Source organism: Scatophagus argus, chromosome 4 (genome assembly GCF_020382885.2).
Source record: "Scatophagus argus isolate fScaArg1 chromosome 4, fScaArg1.pri, whole genome shotgun sequence".
Lineage (NCBI taxonomy): Eukaryota > Metazoa > Chordata > Actinopteri > Scatophagidae > Scatophagus > Scatophagus argus.
In genome coordinates, this window is record NC_058496.1 from 21185867 (window position 1) to 21203860 (window position 17994).

The 17994-nt window shown below is 40.4% G+C and overlaps 1 protein-coding gene across 9 annotated transcripts in view; it reads right to left on the reverse strand.

The window, feature by feature from the left end:
• Window positions 1-17994, reverse strand: part of arvcfb (ARVCF delta catenin family member b) — a 102669-nt gene that overhangs the window by 28318 nt on the left and 56357 nt on the right. For 6 of the 9 annotated variants that reach the window (XM_046385738.1, XM_046385735.1, XM_046385737.1 and 3 more), the window contains exons 7-10: window positions 11433-11550; window positions 11096-11267; window positions 8999-9016; window positions 6868-6939 (exon numbers count right to left, since the gene is read on the reverse strand). In XM_046385738.1, coding sequence (XP_046241694.1) covers window positions 6868-6939; window positions 8999-9016; window positions 11096-11267; window positions 11433-11550 — 380 coding nt within the window. The remainder of the gene's footprint in view (window positions 1-6867; window positions 6940-8998; window positions 9017-11095; window positions 11268-11432; window positions 11551-17994) is intronic. The other 3 variants (XM_046385736.1, XM_046385739.1, XM_046385730.1) reach the window with 1 other exon arrangement.

A 17994-nucleotide genomic window follows, 5' to 3' on the forward strand; every position in this document is an offset into this window, starting at 1 on the left:
CTCGGTGGCATATCCACTTGACTTTTTTGATATTAGATCTGCAATCTAATCAGCCAAAGATACATGAAGTATTAAATGTAACATCTGTGCCTTGACTCACAGGCATCAATTATCTATGGCTGCCACTTGGTGCACTCCTCAGCAAAGTTGTTCAGTGCCAGATACTGTAATTAAACAGTTAAAGTGGGAAGGGTGGAAGTTTCAGACGAGCATGATTGTGACTAATGTTTTGGTTCTAGGTTTTTGTTTATATTTATTTAGCATTTATTTAACTAGGAAGTCTCCTGAGATACAATGTCTCTGTTTGGTTTTTGTTTGTTTGTATCCCATTTAGCTTTGCCTCTCCATTTGAAGGTTACAGCAGAAATGGAACAGAAATATGAAGCCAATTAGTCACTCTCACATCCTGTTATACACTGGCCTTCTTTTCTTAGAGGAGGATAGACTTCCCACTGGATGTGATGGCATCCAGGTTTAAAAACTCAGAGGTGATGCCACAAACCGCATATTTGGCATGAGGAAGGTGTAATACCAAAGGAAACGAAATGACTGAGGCCAGAGAGGAACAGAGAATCATATAAGGTGCCAGACAGTCTGGATCCAACCCTGTGTGGAGTGGACACCAAGATAGCAGAGAAGCTGAGAGCGAGAAACGTGTGAATGTCCATGAGCATGTGTCTGTACAAATGTGATACGCTTGCTATTTGTTTGTTTGCATGCTTTCAGTGCATGACATGTCATCTGTGTGTGTGCTGGTACAGATATTCATGAGTTAGACATGGTCATTTGGGGTCTCACCTTGCTGCAAAATGTGGCAGCAGGAAGTGAGGAAGAGGAGGTGAAGGAGAAACACAGCCAGAGCAAGACAGTGGTGTGTTTATTCTGAACAAAAGGGTAAGTGATGCAGGAAAGTGGACACAGGCTGCAAGCTAGCAAGAAGTCAGCAAGGCCAGGGCTCAGCATTCACTATCTGGGTGTTAAATTCAACAGTCATGAAAACAGAGTGCCTACAGAAGACCACAGCTTGGAAGTCAGGGTGGAGAGTGAATTATTTATGATATTCTGCTTTAACTTGGGGTGTAAAGCAGACACAGAACAGGGCAAAACTTTCCCTCCCACCGGAATTGTGCTACTCTGAATCAGACTTGCAAGCAGTTAATGGCACATAGATGCTTTATCTTGAAAATGGATCTTCTTGAACATATTTACTCACTGGATGTTCATCATGCCTTGGGGCAAAATGATTGGTTTTTTTTTCTTGCCACAGCTTATGATCCATAGAGATGTTGCAGGGAGGATTAGAAGAATAAGATGCCACTGAGCCATCAAGTGAACTATTTCTCCTCCATGTGCGACGACAGCAGAGACGAACAATGAAAGTGCATCTCCATTTTCTTTAATTCAATCGAGTCTCTGACTTTTCAAGAGTTGAGATGCATCAGAAACGGAGATTACTCTGATAGGAAAACCGTCAGAGTTCATTATACAACAAATGGAGATTGCCAGCGAGATGATATCAAAAAGCGTTATACAGTGCAATACATAACAGTGCACACGAGTGTTGTTTGTCAATGCTAAGACCTCTCCACAAATTAAATGCTCAACTTGCAAAACAAAGCAGTGAGACGCCTTGCGCAGTTGTCATCTCGGTAAACGCTGCTGTTTTCTCAATTGCTCAATGTGCATTTGTAAAGCGAGAGGAACACAATAAATCTCCCAGGGATGGAGTGAGCACTGAAGTGGCAGAGAGCAAGAGAAATGAGAATTAGTTAGTGAGGTAGGAAGAGAAAGTCAGAGCAGGAGGGCAAGCTCATGGAAAGCACTGAGGCTTTTTAAACACAAGGCCTTGCTTAATCAAATTGTCCTTCTATTGTCAGATATGACCAATTAGCACTACATAACGCATGCATGATCATTCAGCCTCTCGGGAAACTACAAGTGTTTGACAAAAAGATTAATCAAGTTAGGAATATGTTCTCCCAGTGGACACAAACCCCAAAGTAATATATTGACACACATACTTTTATATATACATTGTATATATGTACACATGTAAATACCTATATTTTTAGATTTATACTTATCTTGTTTTTTATCCTATTTTATATCTTTCACTTTCTTTTTCGGTCGGGAAAACTGCAAGTGCAATGTCTGTACAAAAAAGATTTTCCCCGCAGGGATAAATAAAGGAATTCTGATTCTGATATATTTACTGTGTTCCTCATCGTCTGTCTTGTTTTTGTCACCATGGCACATGGCATCTTCTACTGCACATGTAAGGAACATTTCTGCATATGCCCGGCTCCAAGTGCGGTATGTTTGGAAGTGCAAATTTATCTGTTGTCCATGCACAGATCTGTAGCTGTCCTGTTGATACTTAAGTATGATCAACACTTAAGTCTTTTTGACAGAACAGGCCAAAGAGGATACTGAAGAGTTATGACATTGGAGTAGATGCTGCAGTCCGACTTCATTTCTGAATGTTCAGTTGTCGTTGGAGGCACATGCAAAAGACTCCTGCTTACAGCAAACTGCCTCGCCATAGTTAACAAAATTAAGTAATCTAAAACAAGCTGAGTTCTCAGTACATACAGCTAAAAAAAAAGAGGGCCATATCCAAACTTCCTCATCTGTTAAGGTCAAATGATTCCTATTTTAGATTTGCAGGGATCTGAGAACTTGTACTGATTTGTTTTGATTACTGGAGCTCATTGAAAACACACCCACATGCTCAAAGAGGAAGTAAGGCTCTCCTACACCAAGACACAGATCTGACAGTATGGGGAAGGCAGAAGATCATAACAGACAGCAGATGAAGAGGGAAGAGATGGAGGCTGCATAAAAAGTAAAGGCTAATTAATTTCAGGCACCGTTTTTCTCTAAGGACAGCCAAAAACTGTTTGTGTATTCTCTCCGCCTCACCTCCTCCTCAGGTTGGCGGAAACCTCGGCAAAAAGAAAGTCTATCATTTTTGTTTTTTACTGAAGCTTTTTTTAACCTCTCAGAGCTAAGGAGGCAAAATCTGTCCAAGTGCACACACACACAGCCATCACACATCAAACTGTCTCGTCTCTCCCCCTCCTTCCTCCCCTCACCTGACCTTTCTCCAATTTAAAGGTTTACGCCGTGGTTTCAATTAACTGTTGGGAAAATGTTTCATCATCTCAGGGGCTGCTGCACTCACCGGCTCTTTAATGAAATGTGTCTTTTCACACTTTTTAATTACTTTTGGTACAGCAATCCCTCTCTTTCTCTGCCTGCGCTGGGATGGATGAATAATGCCACTGGTAACTCTTCACTTACCTACTGATGTATGTATCTGCACCAGGTCCAACTACAAATCCAAACAGTTCACTTAATCAGTTAGTGTGAACCAAGTGGCCACGTAATCAACTAGAAGGACAATAATGGCTGGGAAACTGGGAAAGACAAGTTTAATAGGTAGTAGACATTTCAATTCTATTCTATCAATTCGTCAAATTATTTTATATTTTAGCAGCTGAAATGTTAGGCTGTCAAACTGCTATAACAAACGGTAATTTTTCCCCAGTTTCTTTCAGTTCCTTCAAAAACTAAAATTACCAACAACATTCATTATTCATGACAGGATTGCCCAGTCAGCCAAGTGAATCATAAATCTACTTGCACAAAGTCAGTTTTACTTGCTTCTACACAGATTGTTTTATTAATTAGTGATTATCGAACAACAACCACAACTAAAATAATACAATACATAGTTTTGTCTCTATCTGCTGCCAGTTTCTCACAAGTGCCCATGTGCATCTTTCACCAGAGATGAGAACGAAGTGAGATGGTTCAATGCTTACATACTGCCATCATCAGCTCCAAAAAAAACCCCCCATAATGTGTTTAATTCTTTTCCCTATCAGTGAAATTGTGTCTGAGAAATGACATGCGAGATTTTCTAGCCCGAATTAGCATTTTACTTACTTACTGTACCAGGCAGGTAATCCTTATTGCGTACACCAGCTTGTTTGGGAATCTCATGATGAGGACAAGACTCAAAGAAGTCAGTGAGAATTAAAAACAATCCAGCACACAACCCACTGCAATATCACAAACTGATGGTATACAATTCATCATGTGGGTCAGAGAAACATGACTGAATTTTTGCTATAATTTCTAGATGACTGATATATATAATGTGTAACTATGTAAGTGTGTTTTGTCTGTTCTCCATTAACTCCTCTGTGACATGTGATAATATCTCAGTGCTGTGATTACAGCTAGTTCCTCTGTCCTCATGACCAAAAAAAAAAAACAAAAAACAACAAAAAAAACCTGTTCACAAAGCATTAAAATATTCAAAACCAATTACAAAACTACTGTCTTCAACCTTTAAAACACTTAACAAACATATCTTCAAGAGAGTTGTGAACTGCCTACCAGGTGCAGTTCCCTTTTCTTGTTCTATCTCTCCTACTTTTTCCTTCTCACGCACACACATCCACACAAGAACAAGAAAATTAATCAATGCCCACTGCCAGGTCCAGCCTGGTCAAAGCGATGACCTCTGTCTGTCTGACATCAGATCAGGACTGGGATACACATGTAATCTCCCATATCGCCCTTAGCCATCGCCACAGAATGAGGGCTGCTCTTGCTATCTCGCTCTGCAAACTCTCCACAGATGACCGGGGGATGTGGTGGTGGCGGAGGGTGGAGTATGTGCCTGAACCCACACAATCATACATTTTCATAGACAAACAAACAAGGCGCCCAGATGACTCTTCATGGTCTTGCAGTCACCAGCAGTCTCACCTCCGATGTTTCCCGAAGACGAAGAAGTGATAAATGTGCTTTAAAAGTCAAGATGGGTTTTGCTCTACTGATTTAGCTTATTATCCATGAACCTCACTGTTGTTATTCGCCTTTGTGTTGAGCTAATAAACGTCAAGCACGATTTGTCTGTCTGCGAGCAAGAAAATGCAGAGCGCTCTCTACAACTGCCCCACACACATTTCAGTTGTGCGTGACATTTAGGCCTATAACGATAATTGCTTTCTCTGGATTCAAAACTCCGAAGGGTGTTGTTAACACATTGTGTAACGTAATCGCACCACAATTGTAACCACTGCAGATCCATAGTTGCAGCATGCCAGCTTGGCTTTTACCCATTAAAACCCAGTGAGTGGAAAATAATAATTATGATCCTTGGAGCTCATCTGCTTCCCTTTACTTTAGGAGTGATAGAAAAAAGGCAAAATCGGCTTAACTTGGGGAAGCACAGCAATTAATTGTGATCTAGTTTAATGAGAGCCCACTTTGCTGTGTTAATGTGGCTAATTAACAGTCAAACTGGAAGTGGTATTGACTTTGAGTGCCTGCCACTAGACATTGATGAAGGTGCTGATATGTAAATACCACATAAGGGTGTATAATAAGCGCAGGCAAATTCCACAGACATCACTAGACAAATGGGCACACACACACACACACACACCTTTCCACAGAGGAGTTACACATAAATACACAGTGTATTAACATCCAGACACACTGATGTGTGTGTTGCATACTAATTTGCTTTTATGGCTATAACAACTGCCTGTCAGTGCCAAAAACGCAAAAGCAAAGGGAGAATGAGTGCACAGACACGACTGTGAGACTCAAATGAAGAGGATGGGAACAAACGGTCACATGGTGAGTTTGCAAAGTTGGGTGCACACAACAGAGTGGGTCACACAACCAGGGAGAGGAGAGGAGTTTCTGCTTCTCTGAAAATGGTCAATAAAAGCACACTCCCTTGAACCTCATGAACCAACAGCAGCGAATTCAACCTTTGAAATAATAGCAAAACACCTCTTTCTCTCCAGGTTTGTGTGCTACTGACAATATCTGTAACATTGTAATGTTACAAACTAAGTCCAGTAATAGCCTATAGATGCTTGGATGCGTACTGCTACCATTGAAAAGAAACAGGGTAGCTGTTTCCAGTCTTTGTGCTAAACTAAGTTAACAAGCCACTGGCATTTGCTTCATATTTATGTAACATTTTATTTTCATTAATCCCATTGATTAATAATTTGTTCTATGAAATTTCAGACAATTTGGGAAGTTTCTGAAGCTCAGTGTTACATCTTCAAATGTCTCCCTTTGTCCAACCAGCAGCCTAAAATCAAAGATGTTCAATTTCCAATCATATAATATAGGAAATCGGCACATCCTTACAACTATGAATCTAGAAGCAGAAGTTTTATTTAAACGAAAACCGAAACTTTTATTTGAAACTTGACTTAAATGATTGACTAAACAGCAGTCAATCAATAGTAGCTGATTTTTGTTTTGTCATCGACTACTCAATTAATCGACCGCATGTTTCAGCTCTAATCTCAATATTAAATTACATATACTGTGAAATAACATTGTGCATCTCCTACTCCTAGGCTCAGCAGTCACCAATCAATTATAGCACAGCACAATGCAACAGACAAAACAATGGATTCCCATTAGCATACAGTCATACAGTCTGGTATACAATAACAGGCTGCTTTTCTTTGCCTTTTGTGTCCCAGTGCATTGTTGCACTATTTAACAAAAAGTCAGCTTACAGAGTTGATGTTCTCACAAGCTGCCAACAACTGACTGTCACAGCAAAAGCACAAAACCATAAAACAAAGCTAAAATACCAGTCTGCCTCTTCCTCCATCAAAAGCCTCCCACTCTTTTGTTGACATACACATTTGACCTGTCACCATCAAACCAGCCTCCAAGATATGATTCTTTTTCTCTGTGTCTTCTCACGCAGGATGACATCTAAATGAGCTGAGTCATGTACAGTCTGGGATATCCTCACTCAAGAGTGAAGGTGTTAATAGAGGGATGTCTTGCTTGACAGACAAGGCGTACCTTTTGATGGCTCTGAGCGCTTGGGCAGATCCAGTGTGTCGTAGTTTTTGTCGTTCTCACCATTTTTTTTGCCTGGATAGAGGAGAGAGGAGGGAAGAACATATCAGTGTCATGTCTTCAGACAACCGGATTATACCAGACAATGTCACTGACACCAGGGTTAGACCGATATGTGTTTGGAAGGCTGCAAATAGCTCATATTCAGTATTCAGTATCCTTTAAATTGATCCATTTTCATGATTTCATCATCACTGCATTCTCTTCATAGAAAAGAGCCTCCCCATTTGAATTAACATATGGGTCTAATCGAGGGCTACAGACTCACCCACAGAAAAGCATGAATGTTCGCATGCATACACAGTAGAGAGCTAGAAGCGTGATATGTTCAAACACACATGGAGATTCCACACTGTCACCAGTGTGTTCACAAAGATGAACTGACATACTGCAATCTGTGTAAGTGCAAGACTGCACACACACACACACACAACTGCATACACTCCCTTTCCTCAGCTGAATTACATACACTTTTCCACTGAAATAGCAGTGCTTCCTAAGCTGGCAAACCCGTTGAATAATGCAGTGGAGGAGGAGAAATGGAATACGAGGGTGTGGGTGATTGCAGCTCAGCCAGCTAAAGGTCATCTCACATGCACATGGACATGCCCATGGGACAGTACAGAGATACAGAGACAAAAAGCCTGCTTTTTGAACTAGACAAAAGTGAAATTTCCCGTCCCTTCACTCCCTTCAGGAAACTGCTCATACTTTTAAGCTGCCTAAACCAAGGCTCAGTGATACTGGGTTTTAATGTGAAATCAGCTAATTAGTCCTGTCTTCCACCAATACATGATTAAACTGACAATGTTTCAGGCTAATATTACTGACATGAATTCACCATTTTGGAAAAAACACAAAATACAGTATTTTGTAGTTTGTATTTTGTGTACTGTATACTGTGTATAAAAACACACATCACAACATCTGCAACACTGGTTGGTTGGTTGGTCTAACATGGGGGGAAATACATACACTGGCTATTTTGATGACATTTAGATGAGCTCACATTGCTGTACACTAGATATGAAGCGACTGCCAGCAGGTGTACTGCTGAATACATAGGGAGTAAAGCTAGTAATGCTACTGTTAATTTAACAAAATCTGCTAGCACCTCACTGACTAACACATTGTTTAATGGATATGCAAACCTAAAAAGAGGAGCTGGTAGGCACACTAAATAAATTTGGACAAGCCAGGCAAGCTGTTTCCAGCACTTTCAATCTTCAGAGAAGCTAATCAAATTGACATTGACTGGATGTAGCTTCATTGTTAATGCACAAGCATAGGAGTTTCACCTTATTCTCAGCAACAAGTAAAGAAAACAGCAGTATTTCCCAAAATGTCAGATTATTACTTTAACACCTTTCCAATTAATTAAGAACTATTTCTTGGGTATAATGATAACCTCTACCGTTTTGCACTGAAAACCCCAAATCTTGCATGTTGGCAGCTTCAATAAAAATCAAAATCCAAATGTTTCAATATCAATAAGCCTCTTTATATACACACAAACAAATACACACAGAGTCTGTAGCAGAGCTTGACATTTATTCTTAAAAATCACAGAGAGATCAGGCTGGATGCTGCAGTTTTTCACAGCTGTGGAGATTTGTTTTATCTGTCTAAAGTGCTGTAGTCCTTGTCAAAGATTCAGACAAAAACATTTTGGGATAGCTTCATGACTACATCTGTGACTCATTTAGATTAGCCAAGCTCTACTTTATATCCTGACAGACACCAATGGACTTACCTCTTTCATCCACGTGCTGCCTTTACTTTATGAAGAACTAAATCTAACAAAATGTGACGATTGGGATGGGAGGAGTCTACAGTACTCTGTGCAACGGTGGGTAGGTATGGGTAAGGAGTGCATGTGAAAAGAGTGAAAACACCCCAATTTTCTGAAGACCCTGGAACTTTCTCAAGTTTTTGGAGGACATCCAAATCTACTTCTAACTATATTCTACAGCCAGAACGAGGGAGGAGGACGATGAGAAGGAGAAGGAGGAGGATGGGGGGGGGGGGGGGGGGGGTTGCTGAAGTGAGAAAGGGTTGAAGGGGGGACACTCACCTTGATTAAACCATTCCTCTATAGTTAGCCAAGGAAGCAGCAGCAATGCCAAAAAAACACAAAGCAGGGAGAAGAGAGAAGAGGCACGGTGAAAAAGACGTGTGCGCATGTGTCAGGAAGCTGTGCAATAGATGTGAACAGTTTCTCACAAAAGGAAGTCATCCTTCGCTGGTCAGGAGAGGTGAAAGAGGAAAGGGGAAGTAACAAAAAAAAGGCAAAATGGAGAAAGAAAGAAAGAGAGAGCACAGAGAGAAAGGGGACAGAGTACTTCAGAGATTTAAAAGAGGCTAGATAGGAAGCCATTAGCAGTCCATAGGTGTTCTCTGGGAAGCACGTTCAAAGAGTTGGCATCAGTGGGATGGCTTTGTGGAGAGAAAGGGAGAGGCAATAAAAAAAAAGAAAAGTCAAATAACCATAACCAAGTGTTAAACTTCAGGGGAAATAAAAAAAAGATAGGAAGTTAGAAAGAAGAGAATAAAAACAATGAAATGAAAAGAAAGAAATTAATCAGCTCCTGCTGTCAGATCGGAGAGCAGTAGAGGTCACAGAGAAACATACAAAAAAACAGCAAAAACTGCCAGCATCTGTATAAGTGCTTCATTAAAATGGCTGTGTGGGAAGAACAGACATGCTCAAAGAGATGGAAATAACAGCTAAGAATCAGACTGTTTATTAGCGAAAACAAAGCTTGAGCTGCTAAGCATGCGTTGATCATAGTGGCATATTTCATACTGAACGTGACATTAAACTGAAGAGGAGGCCAAACTTAGCCTACTTAATGTAACAAATTACCAAGTATATTGCTGACAGTGTTGCTGAACTACCCGCCTCCACTCTCCTTTATAGCTGCATATAATGCTTCTGTACCTGAGCCTTTTTGTTTTGTTTTGTCCTTTTTTTTAAAGAGAGTCTTCAGGGGCTGAGGCAGCTGAACACATCTTGTTGCTCAATGTGTATGTGTGTGTGTGTGTGTGTGTGTGCGCTCGCGTGTATTTACAAAAGTATTCACATGGTTAACTGGTGTCTTTCTACATGTGTATACATGTGTATACAGATAGATATCTGTGTACTGTGTTGTCCTGACCCCTGAAGCTGAAAAGATTCTCCAATGAGTCCGTAGATGTTGAGGGTCACTGGCTGGTAGTCACACCTCATTGGCTGACTGATTAATGGCAGCCATTATTGCTGTACAGCAGGGAGATAACAGTGTCGTTTAGCTAACAGCCTGGAAGAATGCTGATTAAGTTGTCACTAACAGCAGTGGGTACATGGCACATCTGTTAAGGAGTGTCAATAACGACAAAAAGCCCCTGATGGTGCTGTGACAGACGTCCATTACAGAAGGGGCTGAACACAAACGTCTCACCATAGTCTTGTACCGAAGGTAAGAGGTTACTGTGACAATCAAAATACTGAATAACTGAAGACCTTGATATGTTGTTTACCTGACTTGGTATAAGTGTACCTATATGTGATGTCCTTATTCACTGTTACATGCATCTTTTATGAGCACTTTAAATCAAATATTTTTCTGACTCAAACCCCAAATGAATAAACAGTTTAACTAATTTCCATAAAATTTAAACCCTAAAGCAGATTGGAGATTGAAACATTGTAGTCTATATATACATTAGATGTGACAGGTTACTCATTTTCTAATAGGTCATTACTGTCAAAGTGGATTTGTGTGAGCCCAGCACTCATATAAAAGCAACAATGAACTGAAATACAGCAAAGAGCAGGAGGACAACGAATGAATGAATGGTATCTCTGCAATCCAGCTGTTTGAATAACTGCTCTGCTCTCTGCCAATTGTTCTTACATCGTCCAGATTTCATGAAAAAAAAAAAAACATAAATAAAAGGCAAAAGGTGAAAACACTGTGTGAAGCTCTAATCATTTGTGCTAAATATTCCGCACTTACAATATGACTTTTCTAATTGGTCCTAAGATGCCTGTTATGCAATAAAAATCTTCATGAATGAATGAATGATTTAAATGTTCGACTATAATTACTTTTGCAATTGTTAGTGGGGAGGCAGAAATCATTTCGGAATTAGTAAAATGTATAGTTCTTATTACTGGTTCTATTTCTACCTTTGGCCTTCTTGCCTCCAAAGCAGCCGGCGTCATCCTTTTTCTTCCTCTGTGGTCCTGCCGAGCCAGGGGCCTGCAGTGCTGAGGGGTCCTGGAACTTTTCAGCTCCCGGCACCTCTTTGTGGACGTGATAGGACAGGTTCCTCATAATACAAACACAATTCTCCACAGACTAGAAGGGAAGACAGACACAGAATTTATCATCTGCAACTGCGCATCGTCATCATCAGTAGGATCTCAGCAACTTCTGGTCAAAAGAACGCTAGAGACGCTGTACATTGTAAAGATGTATGCATAAACTACTACGTATTAGAGTTGGTGAGTCAAACGTTCCTACCTTGTTGTCCATGTCTTTCTTCCCTACAGCTGACTGGAGAGCATGCAGCAGGGCGTCCACCAGTCCCTCACATTCCCTTAGCCTGCGCCGAGCTTCTGCTCCGTCTGAGCTCACATTCCTCGAGGAAAACAGTCAAAAACACACACACTGGCAGTAAGCATAAGAGAGTCATGTATACATCGACGCACAGCTGCTCTGAACCTGTTGTAAAACCTGCAGGAATCAGATTCACAACAGCTCTTCTGCAGCTGCAGCTTCAATTTCTGTAACCACTCTGCAGCAGATGATGCAAAATTTACAGAGATCGTGAGGAGAGATTTGTATTATTTAAAACTCTGACTTCATGTAAGTATAGACAGTACAATATACTGAGACTGATATCTGAAACTTGCACTTCTGACAACCTGTTGAAGCAAGAGACACACCTTTCCATTAGATACATTTACCGCTTGGATTACTGCAACAGCTAGTAGTTTAACTGTTGGGACAAATACTAGTACTACTACTTCATGCATAGTAAATAAAAACATTTGAGGTGTATGCGCGCTTAAAGAACCTGAGGGCTGCAAATAATGGAGTCGTTGTTATTTTTCTTACTACAACATTACTATCACGTCAGGTTTATTGATTTCAAAAGGAAGAAGTTTACAGACTGAATGACAATGACTAGCAGATGTATATCACAAACCAATACCAGTCTGAGCAAACCATGTGATCTTCTGGGTTTGCATGTGATCCATGGCCTTTATCCTCCCTGTCTGTCTCTAAAGTATAAAGCAATAAAGACTGACTGCTTTGGGAATAATCTTAAGAAAATGATGAATATAAATTTCATTTTTGCTACAAAGGGAAATGCCATCTGTGTTACGTCAGCCGGCGCCCTGAGCACAGCTCCTCTAAGCACAGCAGCAGAGCTGGTGCAGTCTTAGTGTGGCTGTCTGACTGACTGTGAAAGGCGAGGCTTTAAAGAGGGTTAAGGGATAGCTGGGGCTCCCCGCTCCTCACCAGGGACTTCATTTATGAGGGCTTCCAACCCACATAATCCCATTAGCTGACCCACAGTTAGTCCTGTGGAAGAGTGGCAGCCGTGCGGAGGTAAGCACAGCTCGAGAGCTTTTTTGTGCTGTGTGGACTGAAACCCATATCACATCCAACATATGTGCATGTGTCAGTTTAACAAAAAAAAGCACACAACCGCAAACTTATACTGGCCTGTATTTTAATCATCTAAAAATAATCCTTATGTGCTTTCTTATTAATTTACAAGCCACAATGAATGTAGGCTACGCTCCAATCTCCACCTGCACAATGAGCAGAGCTCCAGACACACACAATCGCATCACCTGCCTTACACCGGGTCATCTTCTAGGCCAGTGTGTGAGTATCTCTGCCATTTGTCCATGGAGTTTAACCCCACAGAACTATCCTGCAGTTTGATAATTAAAACTAATCATTGATAGAGACCAGGCAGACAGCACTGGCCATCTGGACCCGCTCATAAAGCAAACCCATCCGTCTTCAGCTGTCAGAAACCGGTTGCCACCTCCCCTGTAAAAGGATCCTGAGGAGCACCCGTGTTGGATTTATTTGACAGGAGTGTGTTTCAGGGCAGACGGACAGAAGAGTTTTATTGTCAGCTGTTTCATTTCGAGGAGTCTTGTAGGGAGCAGTTGTCTCGGTGGAAGGTTTATGGACGGCGCATCTGTCAGTGGAGACAGTGTTGGAAGGTGCTGCTGTCACTGGACAGGTTATCTGGTGGTGTAATGTTTAGTTTATGTCTATAGGTCCTGGTGATTATTGATCTGTCCAGGACATCTGTTCTTTATCAGCCCCAGCCTGCATATCTTAGCCACCATAACATGCATATACAGTACATGCAACAATTTTAACTTTTAATGATATCTGTTTAAAGATATCTGTTATTAGAATTTCATAATAAACAAAACCATCAGCAACAAGCCACATAAAACACAGTATCTGTATCTTTCATAGTGGTTAAGCTAAACCTAGCTTTTGTTTTAGTGTTTCAAGGACAAAAATAAATACAGTACATGACGCAATGCGTTGATTTGGTTATCTTATCCCAGTATATGTAGCATTCAGCAACTTCCCATATACACAATAAGCTAATAATATTTGCAGTATTAATGTATTTCATTGTCCCCAACATTTTTTGCTCTACAGCCATTTTAGAAATGCCCATGACATCACAGACAAAATGATTTTTCCTCTCAAGTTTTGATGGTCAAAGTATAAAATAGAAAAGAATAAAATGGCACAATACTGTAGTTTTAGAGTAACAAGGACCCTCTCTTTCCTGAGAGAATCAAGTGCAGAAATGTAAGACATATAGTGCTTCTCAAAAGCTGAAGGCTTTTTATTATTAATACAGAAATAGTTATCTTGGTTTTCAACGTGCTCTTCTTCACAATGTGTCATTCTTCCTAATGGCTGACATTATAATGAACACCACAATGGACCTGTGCCAATTTAATTTTTTTTTAAAAGCATTCAGGCCATTAAATTGTACATGTATCAGGGAACCAGGAAATTTTGCTTTCTTCTACTCTTATTATGTCTGGCTGTGAGAGGTGTTACTACTGCAGGCTGAAAGCATAAGTAGGAGTGCATTCAGGCATCTGTGTGTGAGTGTCTCTGTGTGTACAGACACTGAGAACCTGTCACTGTGATCTGGATGTGTCTTTAGTGTGTCTGCTTTATCAGATCAGGTGTGAGCGTGAAGGTTATTCAGAGTCATGTGGCCATCAAAGGAATATAGAGCAGCTGGGACGAATAGACTGGAGCACGACTGATGGAGACTGAGTGAGATTGATGGATACATAGCTGACCTCTGCTATTGCCCGGGAAGGTCAATGGCAACACAGACGGACCAAATGCGTACCCTGGGGTTTGGTATCTTTTAGGTTTAATCAATTCTGACTTGATTTCTGATTCAGGTTATGGATTCTGCCTCTTATTTAATCCTTGTTCAAGAAGCAAGAAAATAAACTGAAATATGTTAAAAGATAAATATCTGCAGATTTTGGCCTTGTTAGTAGAAAAGGCAGATGTCTGAATTCCATTTAGTGGGTTCAGTTTCAGGTTCCTGTTACATGTATTGTGCACACTGCATCACAGTCTCATACTGTCATGTCTTTCTGGGACATAAAGTGGAGCCATTGTTAACATTTGGCTTTCACTTTTTGACAAATCTAATTTTCTGTGGTGAAGAATGCTTATTATTCAGAACGGAACCACATTCATGTTGACCTTTTACTGCTGGGGATGTAGGGTTGTTTTACTCTAAACAATCAGTAATGACTTCACGTCAACATCGTTTTCACAAATTCAACACCACCAAAGACAATACGCACTGACAACACACACACACACACACATACACACAGAGTAAGCCCACAGTGTAAACACTGTAAATAAGCTGGCCCTGTCGACAGAGGAGGCCATTATAATAAAACTATCCCCGGCTTTATTGAGGTGTAAGCTGCCTCTCTGTTGGTGTGAGTAAACAGATTCTCCCTGGCATCAGCACTTCTCCCCAGCGCACAAACCCTGCGTCTAGGCATCTGTGGACTTGGGAACAGTTACCATGGAGACCCATTCTCGTCAGCAGGGCCCGAATCGAGGGTCGGGAGAGTGAGATGACGGGGAAATATTGTGATCTGTGTCTGCTATGAGATACGTTGCATCAGGCGTGAGGAGGTTCAGATACAGTGTTTGGGAAGAAGGTGAAAAACATACAGTACTTACACACAAAAAGACAGACAGATGCAGAAGACAGATAATGAAAGCAATGATGAGAAAGACCATGAGAAACAGTGAGAGGCAGTGAGAGCGAGATTCCCACTATGGCCCTGATGTAAAATTCCATGACTTCTCTATGACTTTTCTTAGCTATATCAGAGTATCAGAGAATACATTTATATTATATTATTGTTCTGCACGTCAACCAGCACTCTCCAGGAGATGTTCTTTCCTGTATTACAGTCTAGACAGGCTTGGCCAGCTGTAGAAGAGACAGCACAGCTGCCATGATAACCCACGTACACACTCTCCATCTTTCACAATTTGCTACAGTCTGTCATCAGTAGGTGAGGCCAAACTGACAGATTCAGCAGGTAAGGTTAAAAAGAGGAGATACTTCGAAGTTAATAACAGGAATTCAAGATGGCTGCACTCAAATTGTCATCTTGAGTTGAAGACAGTATTTAAAATAGCTCGGCAGAGAGGATGTTTGGCTGAAGTTTTGCTGTTTTTGAGGTGCACTTGATTTCTGCCTGACACTTAAATTGCTATCTGTTTGAATATTAAGTATTCCTCTGCTGTGATTTTCCACAAAACCTGCATCATTTTGAAAGCTTTCAGGTAACTCTCTTCAACTAACCAATTACTTTGATTTTCAATGGATTTATCAGTTGATCATTTGGTCCATAAAGTTACAAAGGAACACTAAGTGTATCCTTTACAAATTCCTAAAACCCAAACTTCATTGTAATGAAGACGTCAGATTCCCCACATTTATTCCTTAACCCTCTTTCGAATCACCTGTTGTCCCTTACTTTTACTTAGACGCACATTACATGCTGTCCATGAAAGTTCACTGTATGTATGTATAACAACTAAAAACAAATGTTAATCTTGAATTTTGTAGCTGGATTTGGGGAATATTTTTAATTTATACTAGAAAAATTACTTGAGGGATGAATCGATTCTGAAAGTAGTTGCCGTTTAACTGTCTGGTGATGGGCTGAGCTCCAATCCACAACCTGAAGACTCCACAGTTCTTTCTAATTTGACTTGTATTTGCATTGTCCTTAAAGTCAGTCACACTATACTGTGTACCAATGCCGTCAGACGACCACATAAGTATTAAATAGTAATTTAAATAGCAGTGACCAACAGGTAGGTACTGTTTACAGTATTAATCACGTTACTGTTTTATCCTTATGCATCCTTCTGCACAACAATAGATGTAGAAGTATTTGTCAGTGGCAAATTTTTATGCACCAATTTGTGTCTTTTCTCAATCAGTTAATAGTGGAACTGGCTTTATTTATGTAAAGGAAAACACAAAATTCCACAATATATGGTGATAATGCAAAACATAATAGAACTTTATCCTCTCAGGCAAGTGGTTTGTCAACAAAAACTGTCCTACTATCTTTCCCATGAATCATTACTGCTCCAAACTTGGAAGAAGGAAGAAGTTTTTGTGAGACACTGTATGACTAAAGTTCAAGGTAAAATGGATTCAGCACTTCCTAGTGAGGCTAAGAGGTTCAAATAATGATCCTGCAGATTTGCTTTGTCAGTGGAGAGCAATGACACCGGTTTGACTACCAAGATCTTGACAATTGTCACGTCTTTCTTCACAGTATATCTATGTAAGGAGCACATCCAAGCTCTTATCTCAGTCGAGAGCCCCACGGGACTAAAGCAAACCTTCAGTTCTTAAAACAAATGGACCAGAAAGGGTCAGCAAAATGGCCGTGTGAGTCACACTGCTTAAACAGTGAGGTGTGGCGGTGTGGAAATGGAGAAGTTAACACCATTTTGGATGACTGACCTAAGAACAATTCAAGCCTCTGGTTACAGTCGCTGAAAACAGCTGAGTGAAGTAGTGTTATTCCTGAAGTAATGATGGGAATGATTCAGATATAAAGCTTAATGACATACTCATTCAAAAATTAATGTTTTTCATCCTAGTTAATACTAAGGTTTGCATGTTGTTTTTCTTACCAGCAAAAAGGAGTGCAGTCCAAAAAATACTTAAGAAACATGCTGACTTGTCATGCGGTAAAGATTTGCACTGCAAGCTCAATTTATCTTCTCTCCGCCTTAACAAGCTTGAAACTAATTTCATTTATGTGATTATTTAACTGTAACTTACTTAGTTGCAGCTAATGCTGCTCACTGGCCTCAGTGTGGAGTAGTAACAAAGTTGGTCCGTATTGGAAGAGACAAATAGAGAAACCTTTACCAAGTGTTTCCCAAAAGGCAGTGATCCTTTCTGCACCTGTGAGTGGTCACAAGTGAGGGTAGAAGTTTGGGGTACATCATAAATAGTTCTATGTTTTCCTAATGTCACAGCCCAAAGTCTCAAAGAAATCCAAATGACAGCAGACAGACATCCAACATACATGACATACACACAGAGGAACACAGCATCTGCCATATTGTAAATTCTCTTAGTACCAGAAGAACTCAGATCTGACCCTGAGTCAACAAGAGCACATATTTAGTCTCTTAATACTCTTAATCTCTTAAATGTCACACCTGTCCCCAGCTACAACTGGTGTCTTAGTAAAAACAAACTGTGAAGGCCGAGGGTGTGTTAAGGGTCCCCTCTATAAAATCCAGGATGATCTCTTAAATGAGTCCTCTGAACTGACTTTAACCTGAATGCCTGCCTTCTGTCTCCTCAGTTTTGCCTAAAGGCTGTCTGTATCTTCCCTGGTTTAGCTGACAGGATTTCATTCAATTTAATAAATGCAAGCCAACCATTTTCAACAAAACTTTATATTGATTTCTTTGCTTTTTCTTG